The sequence below is a fragment of the Hetaerina americana genome, unplaced genomic scaffold (genome assembly GCF_022747635.1).
Source record: "Hetaerina americana unplaced genomic scaffold, ioHetAmer1.1.p SCAF_1, whole genome shotgun sequence".
In the NCBI taxonomy this organism is placed as follows: Eukaryota; Metazoa; Arthropoda; class Insecta; order Odonata; family Calopterygidae; genus Hetaerina; species Hetaerina americana.
In genome coordinates this window covers 34,268,676-34,284,351 of record NW_027286069.1, presented here as the reverse complement: position 1 = coordinate 34,284,351, position 15,676 = coordinate 34,268,676, and the positions used below count along the sequence as shown (strand labels likewise).

Here is a 15,676-nt window from a genome sequence, read left to right as displayed (position 1 = left end):
CAATCTGAATTCCAATTGGCCTAGCCCAATAGAATACCCGTGAGACTTCTCAAACAAAGGCAAAATATAATGGGATTTACAGTATACATACATTAAGCCAAAATTAAATGAAATAGAATCAATACAAAAAATTAAGTAAACAATTTATTTTATATAATCTTGTTTCATTTGGATTATAAAAAAATGTCCACAATTGTTGAACACAAGGAATCTTTTGTATCCATTTGCAAATTGCATCACAGGAGGTAATAACTTAGGCATAAGATATAGAGGGATTACAATAAGTCCTCAGGCCAAGGAAATAATGTTATGGCCAAACAAAGCACGCTGGAGAGCTGTCATTGGTGAACTGTTTTCCATCACATGCATACTGATACAGCTGAAAGCAAAAAAATAAATTCAATAGTTTAATCCAATTTCCTTTGAGGTCATGTCCTTCTGAACAAATAATAGCAACATAAATAAACATCATTACAATGGTTACACCAATTACAAATGTCAAGTCTCCAAAGAACTCATGCTTTACATTTTGAGATTTTAGATTAGCTTTTATTAAGGTCATATTCTAAACATGACTGACTATTGCTGTATGGGAAGGGAGATGGCCACACAGGGAAAGGGAAGAGGGGGGAGGGCTGAGAGGGAGGAGTGGGCAGAGAGGGAGGGGTGGGCAGAGAGGGGGGAGTGGGAAGAGAAGAGCCATACTGAAATTTTATTCCTAGGTGATAATAGTTATTGAATTTGCGACATCTACAAAGCAGTTCCAATCCACACTACATTTGTCGCTCAAATAAGGTTTAAAAAGAGGAAACAATTGACAAGTGGAATGAAAATTGGGAGGAGGAAATTATGGCTGCATTTCTCAGTGAAAAAAGATCATCAGAAGAGAGATAAAAATGGGGGCATATGATTGAAATTAACACTTGGCCACTTTGCGGATTGCATTAAGTGCAGAAAAAGACAAGTGATAGAAAACATGAGGGCATGATAAAAAAATGAGTCCAAAATGAAAATATAAATGCATTATAAAAGTGAAAAATACTGAGCAAGTAATAATTTCATCTGGTTATCCTGTTAAAATAATGAATAAATGTAAGAGAAATAATTTGACAACAGGACACTTATACTACCATTAAAATGGCAGAAACATTCAACCATAAACACAATATTAAATGTGAAATTTATTAAAAAACACATTATAATAACATTTTATGATACAGTATATAATTATTAAATATCATGCATAATAAAAATTGTATTATTTACTTTATTTATTTATTTTCTTTGATATTCCTGAAGCCAATGATGCTAGTTCAGCCCATGTTGAGTTAACATCTGCAATACAAGTAAAGAATGAATACAATATCAGAGAACTTTTTCAGCCAATGAAAATGAGATACAAGTTCCACTTACAAATAACCATTATCTAAAAGGGAATGTGATATTTTATACGAAGAAGTTTGCATACAAGAAAACAAGTTTTATTAACAATTTACCAAGGAGGAAAAATAAAATTAATGAAAAAAGAAATACCAGAAGAAAAGCTAGAAATGTCTTAGACTGCTAATGTATGAGCAGGGAACAAGGAGTCCGGATGGCCAGCAGTTTCCGATAGCCTTCCTCAATATTGTTTTTAACGTGACACCATCACTTAATGGCTGCTCCACTAGGGTCAGATGCCTTTACAGTCAAGTCACTGAGGAACAGCCACTGTGTGGACTACCTTTTATCTAGCTTCTAGCCTTCGACTTATCTGGCATGGGTAACCCTACCTGGAGCAATTATCATTACTCCTGCCAGCACAGCTCTAGGGGTCATCGGAATGCACAAGCCCTTCCACCACATCAAGGTTGCAGTCCATGGGATAGGGTATGCCATGATGGCTCAAGTGGTTAGAGCATTGCCCAGTAAGTCGAAAGATCTGTGGTTCTGTGATCTGTGGTTCATCTGGGGTTAAGGTCCCAATCAAGGAAATATGTCACTGAGGAACAGCCACTGTGTGGACTACCTTTTATCTAGCTTCTAGCCTTCGACTTATCTGGCATGGGTAACCCTACCTGGAGCAATTATCATTACTCCTGCCAGCACAGCTCTAGGGGTCATCGGAATGCACAAGCCCTTCCACCACATCAAGGTTGCAGTCCATGGGATAGGGTATGCCATGATGGCTCAAGTGGTTAGAGCATTGCCCAGTAAGTCGAAAGATCTGTGGTTCTGTGATCTGTGGTTCATCTGGGGTTAAGGTCCCAATCAAGGAAATATTTTTGCACTTGTGATCTGCTCGATTCCATCTTCCCCACCACTACTGTGTTTGTCTCCTTTTATATGTATATGCGTATATATGTAATTATACACATACATATGGTGGGTCATAGTAATCCAGGGGTAGAGCGTTGGACTACTGACTGGAGGGCTCGGATCCCAGGCAAGCCTCTCTATTCACCTGCAGCTCCACACAAGCTATGTGATTTTCATGTACCGGATCTTCCTGGGAAACCAAAACAAGCACAGGGAAAGGAACTGGCTGCCTGCACTGATGTGTGAATTTCACACACCGTTGGGCTTAGTACTGGGTGAACTCTACCATTACCTACCAAACCGACCTTCAGTTTGATTACGGCGTGTTTTTATATATATATATATATATATATATATATATACACACCCCTCCCATGGACTACAACCTTGATTAAGTGGAAGTGCTTGCAAGTTCCGATGACCCCAAGAGCTGTGCCGGCGGGAGCAATGATAATTGCTCCTGATAGGGTCACCCATTTCAGATATGTCGAAGGTTAGGGGCCATACGAAAGGCATTTCGCGCAGCATCTGTTCCTCAATGAGGTGGTTGCAAAGGCATCTGACCCCAGTTGGATGGCCATTGAGTGATGGTGCCATGTTAAAAACAATATTGAGGATGGCAGCGGGAAATCACCTCAACTATCATTCCCAAGATTGAAATGATGGACAATACAGAGAATTTGAGTCCTGACAACTACGGGACTTGGTCAATCAACCATGTGTCATGCCTGGCAGCAGGAGAAGCAAGGCTTCTACGGTCATCACCTCACGAAACCCTTGCGGAGTAAAACTGACATCAGCAGGACAGAAGATGAAGACAGAATTAGTTTGAATAGGATCTTAGAATGTTAGGACAATGCTGAGGACAGAAAAATTGGAGAATATAAAGAGAGAGATGGAAAAAGGAAACAGAGATATTTTAGATCTATGTGAGGTGAGACGGAAGGCTAGCGGGGATTATTGGAGTGATAGTTATAGAGAAATATACAGCAGAGTGGACAAGAGCCAACGAGGGATTGCCATAAAATTGAATAAAGAGGTACGAAGAAGCGTAATAAATATAAAACAAGCAATGAATAGAATATTAATAGTACGGATAAAAGCAGAACCGATGAAATTGGTCATTTTTCAGGTATACATGCCACCGAGCAACCATGATGAAGAAGTTGATAGGATATACAATCAGTTAAGAGGACATTATTGCGTGTGTTCCTGCAGGGAAACATTTGATACTGATGGGGGATTGGAATTCTTCGCTATGCAAAGGAAGAGATGGTGATTAGGTGGGGGACTATTATTTAGCCTCAAGGAATGACTGCGGGGAAAAAGCAATTGAGTTGTTCTTAAGTTCTGTAGAAGACGGGTTATTCATCACCAACACTTGGTTTAAACACCATAAAAGCTGGGTATACATGGAAAATGATGGGTGACTCAGAAAGGTATCAGTTAGATTACATTCTGGTTAGGTGCACATCTAGGACCAGTGTGATCAATTTGCACAGATTCCCGGGAGCAGATGCGGACTCTGGCCACAATTTAGTTGTTATGAAGAATAGTGTCCATTGCAAAAAGATGAGGCAGGGGTGGTGGGTTAGGAAATAGAATACAGAGGCATTAAATGGATTGACAAGGGAGGAGTATCAGCAGGCTGTAGAGAAAATTATGGATGAGGGTAAAGAGCAGAATACTATCAAGGAAAATTGGGAATACATCAAAAATGGGACATCGAAAGCTACCAATGAAACTATGATAATTGTAACTGGAAAAAGGACAAAGAAACCATGGATCATGGGTGAGATGATTAGAAAGATAGAGGAGAGAAGAAAATGGAAAAAGGTAAACACAGAGCTTTGCAAAAAACAGCACAAAGAGTTAAATAATAAATAGAGACAGGCAAAAAATAAAGCAAAAGAAGCATGGTGGGAGACCCAGTGTGAGGATATGGAAAGTTTGCCGAGGAAGGGTGACATTGGTGCACTATACAGCAAAGTTAAATCACTATCGGGAAGTAAGAAGGAAAGATCTTTGTTAACAGTTAGAGATAAGTCTTGTAAGATACTAGTTGAAACCAAAAAGATCCAAGAGAGATGGAAGGAATGTATGGATGAACTATATGGTAAAGAACTTAGGCCAACAAGGTAAGATATAGAAAGAGAACATGACATACAGGAAGATAGCTTAGGTCCAGGCATACTTGATGATGAGATAGAAAGGGCCTAAGGGAAATGAAATCAAATAAGGCCGTGGGGATAGACAACATTCCTGCAGAATTACTAAAAGGTTTAGGAAAATGTGGTTGGAAGAGGCTATATGGACTGATTAATAGTATCTATGAGAAAGGAATCTGGCCGGAAGACTTTGTGTGGTCTGTGTTAGTTTCTATTCCGAAAAAAAAGGCTACATCATATGAGGACTACAGGACAATAAGTTACTTGGGGATGATCAGTTTCGGTTTAGGAAGAAGAGAGGCACACGCGATGCCATAGCAGTAATGACATCACTAATTGGGAGGAATATATAATACAATCAGGACGTCTTTGCCAGTTTCGCAGATTTTGAAAAGGTGTTTGATAGAGTGAATTGGGAAAACTAATGAGTATATTGCACAAAATAGGAATTGATTGGAAGGGCAGGAGGCTAATCCGCAACCTGTACATGTCTCAGACGGCTCCGGTACGATTGAGGAATGGAGAGTCCAGACGGGCAGTGTTAATAAGAGGTGTAAGGCCGGGTGGTCCATTGGCACCAGTGCAGGAAATGATTAAAGAGGAATGGGAAGAACTGTAGGTTGGAATGAAAGGCGTACGGGAATCCATGAAATCAGTTAAGTTTGCTGATGACCAAGCTCTAGTTGATCAGTCAGCCAAGGGGTTGCAAGCATTGCTGAGAGAATTAGAAATTCAGCTCGATAGATATAAGATAAGAATCAATATTTATAGAACCAAGGTTATCCGATTTTCCAGAAAGACAAAAGCTTAGCTAAATATTAAAATAGGAGGGTAAAAAATAGAGCCGGTAGAACCATTTACATATCTCGGAAGTTTTTTAGACCAACATGGTCAAAGTAATAGGGATGTAAGAAGAAAATTGCACTAGGCAAAGAGGCTTTCAAATGCAGAAGGGAGTTGATGACAGGGACGTTGAGTAAACATATTAAGAAAAGACTCATCAAAACTTTGATATGGAGTATAATTATGTCTTGCACGGAAATGTGGTCACTGAAGCAGGATGATAGAAGTAGATTAGATGCTTTTGAATTGTGGGTGTAGAGAAGAATGCAGAAGGTGACATTCACTGAAAGTAAAACAAATGAGAAGTACTAGGCATGTTGGGTGAGGAGAGGGTTTTGTTGGTAGAAATCCTAAGGAGGCAGGAAAAATGGATGAAGGGCATATTGATTGGCAGCGAGATGTTGACGACAGTAAAAGAGGGGAGAATGTTAGGCACACGAGGAAAGGGCAGGAACAGGGCAGGGATTTTGGACAAGATGAAGGGAGGAAGGATGAAAACGGAGATGAAGAGGAACTTGATGTAGAGTAGGTTGCTGGATTGTGTATTAGTTGTCACAAAATGTTTATATGGTAGTATTGTCCACCCAAAACCTACATTAATCGGTTAATTACTTATTAATATATAAATATACATACATACACACACACATACGAGTTTCGCATCAAGACGATTCACATCATTGAGACTCTCACAAAAGTTTAATATATACACATATTATACACACACACATACATATATATAAACCATAAACACAGTAATCAACCCGAAGGTCAGTTTAGTAGGTGATGGTAGAGATCACCCAGTACTAAGCCCTATATGGCGTGTGAAAATTCACACATCAGGGTAGGGGGGCCAGTTCCTTTCCCTGTGCCGGTTATGGTTTCCGGAAGACCTGGAACCTGGTACTCGAAAAATCACTTTAGCTTGGGTGGAGCTGCAGGTGCCCAGAGTGCCTTGCCCGGGAATTGAACCCGGGACCTTCTGGTCAGCAGTCCAACGCTCTACCCACTGGACTACCGCGACCCACACACACACACACACACATATATATATATATATATATATATATATATATATATATATATATATATATATATATATATATATATATATATTCTACTGTTTTAAGTTTCACTTCACTGGAAGTGTAGCTTGAAATTTTTTAATATATTAATACACACTATATACACACATTATTGAATCTCTGAACATGAATATAGAAGTGGATATTCTTTAATTTTCATCCCTTATATTACCATACTTTTTAGATATTCCTTCTGTTACTTCTTGAAGACTGCAGCAAATTTTTGGGGAAATTAAATAGTCTTGAATATAAGTACATCTTTGTTGAGAGGTCTAGCTAGAGAAGTCTAACTAGACTTCAAACAATTGCTAATATTTCAGAGGAAGGAGCATGTGAATCAGTTATGAATGGGCAGCAAAAAAAATGTATGTGGCCAGCTATCATTCAAATATTGGAAGTTATAACAAAGCAATGTTTTCTGGTTATATTGATCGTTTGATAGAAGGGCTATAGCAGAGACCACATTGTATTTAGTTATCAAGGATGTTTGACAAATGCCATAGTATTTAGGCCTTGTGATACAGAGTGGAGATTGAAGCTTCATATTCAATTAAATGACTAAAATAATTGTTGGCATTAACTGAATAATGTATTCACTTTAGGCATGGAAAAGGCAATTAGGAGTCGTATATCTATTGGAATAGAGTTGTAAAATTGATTCAAATAAACTGATACCACTAAATAAATTCATATTTGGGATAAACTCGGGTAGCCAAATATTGAAAATTTGGTGTTTTCTTAGTGGTAGTTTTCTAAGATCAACTTTACTTTATGTGAGTTCAGTAAGATAGACTTAATGGCAATCAATTATGGAATACAGATATTTTATACAATTTTTAAATTGTGTTAAAATTGCCCTTTGTTTTTTAGATCTTTCAAAGCATACTACAGTATTATAAAGACCCAAAATTGAGTTAACAAGGTTTCACTTAGGCACATATCAATAGTCATCTCCCAGCATCAGGAACTCCTGAGAGGTGCCTTAAGCTGAAATTTTCCATGTGACAACCAGTTGATGAGAGTTCCTTCATTCTCCTAAATACATTTTTTAATGTAAGATATGCCTCAGATGCTCCTAGATTGGGAAATGACTCAATATGGGCTCTCCCATTAAATAAGAGCTCTAAGTACAACTTCTTAATCAGTATTTACTAATATATTAAGGGTTACTGTTGGGAAGAATGAAATGAACATAATTGTACACGTTCGTTGAAATGGTTGGTTAAAATGTCCTTGTGGAACATGCTCTCAACAGCTTATGTACCATTGCCTTTGCAGAAATTGAGCAGATGCCGATTAGCTCGTCCCCTTAAATCTCCCTTGTAAATTTTTTATTCTCGTTTTGCAGTTTTTTCTCCCTTCCATCTAGAAACACAATGGAAGGCATATGGGCTATTTCATACAAATGCAGACTGATGTATATGATTTAAAGCTCTTATAATTGGGCAACATTAAAAGTATTACAGACTAAATTTATGCGTCAGGCTAGGCAATTGGAAATTCAGTCGAATTTGAGTTATGACGTATATCTTCTCTCATTATTGGGAATGTTTTCAATGTTCCCTTTAACATTTTCAACACAATTTTTTTCTTTGAATGCGTAAAACTTAAATAAATCATATCAATAAATTAAGTGACGACACTGCAAAGGTAGGCAACAAAATGCATGGAAAATAATTATAACAATTGGTGAATATTTTTTAACTGATCATTAAAGCGTATATATTAATCTTATTCCATGAAAATGATCATATTGCTCAACCATCATCAACCGCATATTAAGTATTTACCTGCCAGTAATTGCTGATTTACAGCCATTCCATCTAAATCCCTCCGAAAATATGCCAGCATATCCCTCATCCTAAGTAGCTCCGATTTCAACTTCTGCAGGGTATGTAATTCATTTTCCAACGCTACAATTTCAGTATCTATCTCACCATTAACATCCATTTATTTTCTAAATACTACTATTTAAAACATTAAAACGCAATAATTAATAATTGCAGTGATCACATATATCCTGTAAAATTATGTAGTGAAATATCCACGAAGGTCAAGACTGACATTAGTTTCATATCTCAAACGAATAAGCGCGGCACAATAACATCACAATTTATAGATGGCACCATAATCCAATGCAGGTGCTGATTGCCCGAACTTTTGAATGATTATTTTCGTTTTAGCCTCAAGATTTTATTATGTTACCTTTTAAAGTACATAATATAAAAATATATCACTGCAAATTCGAAAGACAAATGATTAAATCAGTTTTACTTTATGATAGCGCCTCGCTTAAGCGACCTAAGCATTCTAAGCACTGTCCATTATTTGCGATTCGTTCGCTTCCATCGCTTTGAAAACATCCGACTGTCCTCTGTCTTTCACACATAATCCAAGATGTCGAAAAGAGGTACGTGGTTTATGATAATCTTTAGTATCCATATGTATCCGTGTATATAATTCCAATTTAATTGATATAATTATTTTATTTTTCACTGGCACACTCACTTTAATTTGTTTATTTGCTTCAAAGTTTGTAATACTCGCTGTACTGCTGAATATTCTACAATATATCAATGGATGACCCACGTTTCTTCGGTATCATATTTACAGTCTCTCTGTGTTAATTTTTCAGGACGTGGTGGTTCCGCCGGAGCCAAGTTCAGAATATCTTTGGGTTTGCCTGTCGGAGCTATTATCAACTGTGCAGACAACACGGGTAATTCTCACTTAAACTCGTAATTTGCTGTTTTTTTCCAGGGTGAAACGAACATCAATTGGTTGGTGTATTTACTTACATTCTCTGGTCCTTGTTTTGAACTACTGGTGTATGCATTGCTGAATAATTTTCTTGACGCATAGTAATTTCAAGATGCAGTGAACTAATTTTGGAGGACGGTGTTTTGACAGCTATTTTAATTGCAATATATAGATTGTGAATTTGTACGAGGTCGTCCTTTTTTAAGTAGTGAATGTTGATTTGGTCGAGACAAGTGTTTGAATCGGATTCAAGATTGACACCGATAAATTTTGATGTAATAGTGGTGTGTTATGGTAATATAGCCTTATCCTTTTATTCGTGGATGCCGTTCACGTGGGTACATGTTACTTGGTCTGCCCCGAAAAACGCGTTCTTCTATCTTCTATTTATCTCTATCACTATATTCTTAGTGCTCAAGAACACTGGTTGAAGTGGCATGGGGAATGAAAGATTTGTGGATACATATTTGGTTAGGGCAATAATGTGGAATTGACTAAGTTCAAATCGAAAATTCTCTGACAAAGTTCATTCTAAATTTTTTTGAATCTATCTGCAGGAATACCTTGATATTTATCTTACTCTTTCGTGGAATGGTAATTACAGGTCGTGAAGTTTTATAAAACTTGCATGATTGATACTGAATAGCATGAAACCAACTAATATACCAGCTAACGTAAATTTTTCTAATTACATGTATGGTAGTGAATATGAAATATGTTTTGCTCTGGGGTTAAATATTACAAAGGTTTACAAATTATTTACGTTTTTCAAAGTATGAGTGTCAATAGCGATAAGTATTTCCACTTAGATTTCAACCATTCGAATTATAAGTGAATACCTTGGTGTTTGCCAAAAGTTTTTGATTTTGATGTCTTCAATCGATAACTATCTTATCGTTGTCAATTTGCGAGTTATTTTAATTGTTATTATGGAATTCAACTAGGCATTAGGAAATAACGAGAAACAACATTCCTACATGTATCCGTGAATCCTTGGTGTAATAGCCCGTTAGTAATCCATATTGTGTCAAATCCTTTGGAGTTTGTACAAATACGCATAACTCAATGTAATTCCTCCCTAATGAAGTCAAGTCATAAAAGACACTATGGAACAACTCTTGAAATACTTTGAAGAAAAACCATCAATTTTCTTGGCATGAGATTGATGTCATCGCTACATTATTCTCTGTTTCACCGGGCCTGTAATAGTTTTGAATGCGTTATACCTACTGCTAATTTTTGCAGCTGAGACAGGCCAAGTAAAGAATTTTTGAGTGACTGGTGGTTTCTATTCTGGAAAAAGCCAAATTTTATCCTCGCTTAATATTCCTCAATTTGCCATTGCAAACCGCCAGTTCATCACAATATCATTTGAGAACTGCCATTCTCCCACCACAACACATTCATTTTAAGAACTGCCAGTTCACACAAATGGGTTTTGCTGAGGCCCAGTTAGTAGTATATGGCCACAGAGCTAGGGCTTAAATCAATTTTTGACAGGTTCAATCAACAAGTGTGTGGTCATAATTTAAGTAACATGGCGACACTACAAGAACACCATCTCATGGAATTTTAATGAGTGGCCCGTCTAACTTTGAGCCTCTAGGCCAGCATCTTGCAAACTAATGCGTGAATGAGAAACAGATGTAATTGCGAGCATGGGAAATCAGGGTGTAGCATCACTTAAAGATGAAAGAAAATTTAGTAGGTTTTATGCAAAACATGCTATGTAAAATGGGAAGGCCAATACTTATATAATGAATTTGTGGTCACTGCTGTGATTCTGTAGGAATTGTGGCCATTTTTCTCGTATCTCGAGGGGTTGGTGGTGGTAAGGGGAAGGAGTTTTTTTAGTGCATCTCAGTTACTTAGTTCCCCTATTTCATGTACCCTGCCTACAGCACATTAAGGAGATAGTTTGAATCAGTGAAAGTGTTCTCCTGTCAGTTAAATAGATTTCTTAGTGACTGAAGGTAACATCTAAGTTTCATTGCTCTTATTTTATCTGTTACTTCGGGTGTCGAGCATTTGAATGATGAACTAGTGGGTTCAAACTCTAATCATCACTGGCATTAGAGCGTAGAGTCATGCCATATTGATTTCTAGGTACTCTAAATGATGGCAGCTGATGCTATTTGCATAAGAATGTCATTATGACATTGGCTACATGAAATTGCATCTGAAGCTATTTCGTGAAAGTTGCCAATGCCATTTCTGGAGGCTGTATGATTGTCAGGCTGCTGAGTCGGTGACATAGTGGCATCGCTGCAATAACATTGACAAATTCATTGCTTTGTGATAGTCATTTGTCCTAATCATCACACAGCTCATGTTGTTGGTAATTATAAAGTTAAGCCTAAGGGATCAATGAAAACCATATTGCAGTGTGTGACAAAGATTTTTGTCTATTGTTTTTTTAGTTTTTAAAGAATATGAAGACTTTGGTATAGGGGATATAATTACGCTAGTGAGGAAAGGGATAGAAAAGGAAGTGAATGTTGGATGAAATGAATTATGCATTTTTTAAATTGTTAAAAAGTTGTTTTTACTCTTTTATGCAATTCCATATTGAAATCTAATTTCTGTGATTGCTTGTGCTAACGAGGGCAAATAGATATGATGAAGGGGGCAACGATAATACTTAACCAAAAAGTACCAAAGGTGTATTGTTTCACAATTTCATAATAGACTATTATCTACCACAGTCTCCTTTGTATAAAAATGCTAAGCATAAAATGAGTAATGACCCAAAAATTGAACCGGTGAATATTGAAATAAAATTATCTTGTTATTTGGTAAACCTACATAAGCCATGCCTGCTATTTTGTCAATTGTAGAGAACTATCATATTAACCAATGGCATTCATAAAATAATTTTTTTATCTTTTTTCAACCTTCCATCAATTTGGATTGTCGTGCATTAGGTATTAACTTCATTCTTCCCTAATTCTTTCGTGGTATCTGGAATGGCATTGCTCATTGCCAATACCGTCATATTTATGGAATAACTACCGATGTTATTTTTGGGTGCTGTTCGAAGAATAGCATCAGGCATCATGCAAATTACAGAATAGCCCTTCTGAACTGTGCAAGTTTGCAGGAGTTGCTGGATAAGGCATCTGTGCAACCCTGTTTTTATCAAACTAAAATTAAATTCATTAAATGAAGCCCAGTCAGTTATATGACATGCTGTTTGAAGTTATATTACTGTTTTTGACAATGAATACTAAAGATGTTGGGAGTTATTTGTGTATTAAATAAATGGGGTTAATCAAATGTTTCTTTTTTCATTCATAGGTGCGAAAAACCTCTATGTTATCGCAGTTCAAGGTGTTAAAGGCAGACTGAATCGTCTGCCTGCTGCTGGTTCCGGTGACATGATAGTGGCTACTGTGAAAAAAGGAAAGCCAGAGCTCAGAAAGAAGGGTTAGTGTCTTTATTTTGGCTATTTTAAGTTAGTGCATCTTTTATCAATAGGTGTTGCTTCCTCACCAGTTTTCGTGGGAGTAACCTGATTTTAGTATTTGGGTGTAGAGATTTAGTATTAGCAAGTAAAAGTTATTTAGAACTGTAAATTATTCCCATGGTAAATTAGCAGACATGGCATAGTGCATTTCAAGTCAAATTTATCTTACTCGTTTTGGGACAAGAACGGTGCTTCAAATCAAAGAACTCTTGATTTGGGAAAATTACTTAAATTGGATTATTACAAGTGATTGTATGCAAGATGTGTAGAATATACGCAATTATAATTTTTCTTGTGTAATTTTTAGGTTTCCTGACCCTAGAAATTGTGTTCTCAATGTTAATGTGAACACATTTTCCAGGGTCTCTCAGCTCAGTTTGTCTCAGCTACTCGTCAGTGTTAAGGTTGACTTAGTTTTACTTAGTTGAAATGTCATCTGTAATCCCATTCGATATGTATGTACAGTTAAAACCATAACGGTGGAACTACTTGTTGGCTATGCTTTGATATGAGGCAATATATCCATTTTTCATATGGTCACACTTTTTGCCATAAAAAGTTTCCCAATCTCTTATGTGAAATTGTATATTTCTGGGGAAAAATTATTATGAATATTTTTTTTTTAACAATTTTACTTGATATTTTGATTTCATGTATGTTGCACTAGAATCATGCATGCCAGCACAAAATGCATGTTCATGTACCCCATTCAGATAAGACAATCACTTTGTTACCATATGGTTTGGGGCAACATAAAGGATTCCTAAATATATGATCACATACGTAATGAGGCTTCTCGAAAATTTTCACTCGTCAATTTTAAATCCTAAATAAATTACTCAGAAAATACTAAATAAATTTAGATCAGGAAAGGAGTTAGGGTAAATAAGTAATAATAGAAATGGTAAATAAGCTATAGTTACCCCTTATTTAAGTTATTGGAAATGATGCTTTTCTAAAATATACGTAAATTTTATCAGGTCCCATCAAATTGAATCAAAAAATAATTTCCTTTAGACAATTTTGCAGTTGGTTAATGTTTTGTACCATTTAATGGGTGAGGTATCTCAGATTCCCATGTGTTAAGTTTTCCTCAATTACTTGGGAATGTAAATTTTATCCTAGAATTGTTAAATATACCCATATATGATATAAGCGAAAAAGTATTGCATGTTCCCATAACTTTATGAATTGAAGATTTCACAGCATCAAATGGTTGGTTGGATAGGTTTAAGATTTGGGACAATCTTGAATACTAGGCTGTGTGTGGTGGAAGTTAGTGTTGATGACAAAACTGCAACTTTATCAAAGGTGTTAGTTTTTTATCAAGTTTTTGAAGGCTAATGCTCAAAAGATGTTTTAAATATAAACATCAATTTTTTTCATTGTGCTGCCAGTAAAAAAACTTGAGCTTCGGAGGCATACAATGTTATGGAGGGATGCTTAGCAAGCAAAAGCTTAATGTCTTATTAATCAAAAATTTAGATAGAAGTAGCATGTTAAGAGAATAAAGGATTAGTTTTATCGGTTATTAGTAGTGCAGCTGATACCCATTGTCATTGAAATTGAACAAAGGCTATTTTAGTTCTGTGTTTAAATTTTTAGTTACTTTTGGAAAAGAGTTGTGTACCACTGTGTTGTCCAATTTTCTAGAATTGCGATATTTCACAATGTGTATAATATACCAGGCCTCGTGTGGAGTCATCATTAGACATAGTTGATGTGTTCCTTGAATAGAATGAATAACCGCCAAGTAGGAAGGCCCAGGTGATTAGGCAAAAGAATTTGTGCAATAGATATCAAATTTTCCGTTTAACATAGACATAATTTCAGCTCATATCTCCCTACCTGCTGTTCACCCTTTTCACAACCTTAGGCTTGCTAGGATAAAGGTGAATGATACCAAGCTTGTATCTGAAACCTACAACATTAAAGGTAGTAGAGACAGATACTGGCCCATGCTAAATATTTATTACTATTTTCTCTCCATCCCAGCAATACTCATGATTTTTTATAATCCCATAAAATCTGGACTTGAATGTTATTGCTATTTAAGTTCATTGCTTGTTTTCACAGATTAGCTGTGGGTTCTTTGTTTGTTTCTGGTGCTTGTCTAAACTTAATGTTCAACGCGTCAAATGCAGCATATGTTGTTTCATGTGAGGTGTTTTTTGGGATGTGTCATTTTGTTTTGCCAGTTTATTTTTATGTTTTTTCTGGCAGTTAATTTTTCACCTATTGTAAGTATAGGTGTCAGTCCACCTGCATCTGTGTCTTCTTGCCATGCAAATATTTTCCTCCTGCTTTGAGATGCAATCATAATGTATTAGTGTATTCATCACTATGATCCAAGTTATTGATTCTCTCTGTAGCTTGCTTTCATTATAATGTTTTTTTTCAGTTATGCCTGCTGTGGTCATTCGCCAGCGTAAGCCATTTAGAAGGAAGGATGGTGTGTTCATATACTTTGAAGACAATGCTGGTGTTATAGTAAATAATAAAGGGGAAATGAAAGGCAAGTCATGAAAGATGTATATAAAACCCTCATGTTGAAATTATACTGTTTGTCATTTTTTCCGTATTAACATGTTTTTGTCATTATAGGTTCTGCCATTACTGGACCAGTTGCAAAAGAGTGTGCGGATCTTTGGCCTAGGATTGCATCAAACGCCAGCAGCATTGCTTAAAAATGTATAATTTTGGCAAATAAATTTATTCCCAAAGTTCGTTTTAGTTTGTGACTTTTATTGTGGTCTTTTTTCCCATTCACATTTACCACTTATGCCAGTGATATTTCCTGAGCAAATTTTTATTCATATTTTTATTAAATTATTGCCTTTGAGTGCATACAACATGGCATTTTGGTACTTGGCAGTTCTCTTGTTCCACTAATCAGTTGATTGCTGATTAAAAGATAAATGTTTTGAGGGAGCTTAACTGTTTAGTCTGGTATTTAAGTTATCTCGCACTGCTGTGGCAATCAACCCAATAGTTAGTGTAATATCAGCGTTGGGCTAAATTCAGGTCATCTGGTTGGTACATGAATAGGTTAATTC

General features: G+C 36.4%; 1 protein-coding gene and 1 long non-coding RNA gene across 2 annotated transcripts; one reads left to right on the top strand and one right to left on the bottom strand.

Annotated features, from left to right (window-relative positions):
- Positions 1–164: 164 nt before the first annotated feature.
- Positions 165–8,682, bottom strand: LOC139700984 (uncharacterized). Its single transcript, XR_011703909.1, has 3 exons — positions 8,185–8,682; positions 1,267–1,335; positions 165–379 (listed from the first exon to the last, which is right to left on the bottom strand). It is a non-coding gene; the product is annotated as an uncharacterized lncRNA (long non-coding RNA).
- Positions 8,683–8,721: 39 nt separating this feature from the next.
- RpL23 (ribosomal protein L23) lies at positions 8,722–15,353 on the top strand. The gene is made up of 5 exons (XM_071599512.1): positions 8,722–8,804; positions 9,030–9,113; positions 12,452–12,580; positions 15,022–15,135; positions 15,225–15,353. Exons 1-5 carry the CDS (start codon positions 8,792–8,794, stop codon positions 15,305–15,307), a joined length of 423 nt encoding a protein of 140 aa, XP_071455613.1. The 5' UTR covers positions 8,722–8,791; the 3' UTR covers positions 15,308–15,353.
- Positions 15,354–15,676: the final 323 nt, after the last annotated feature.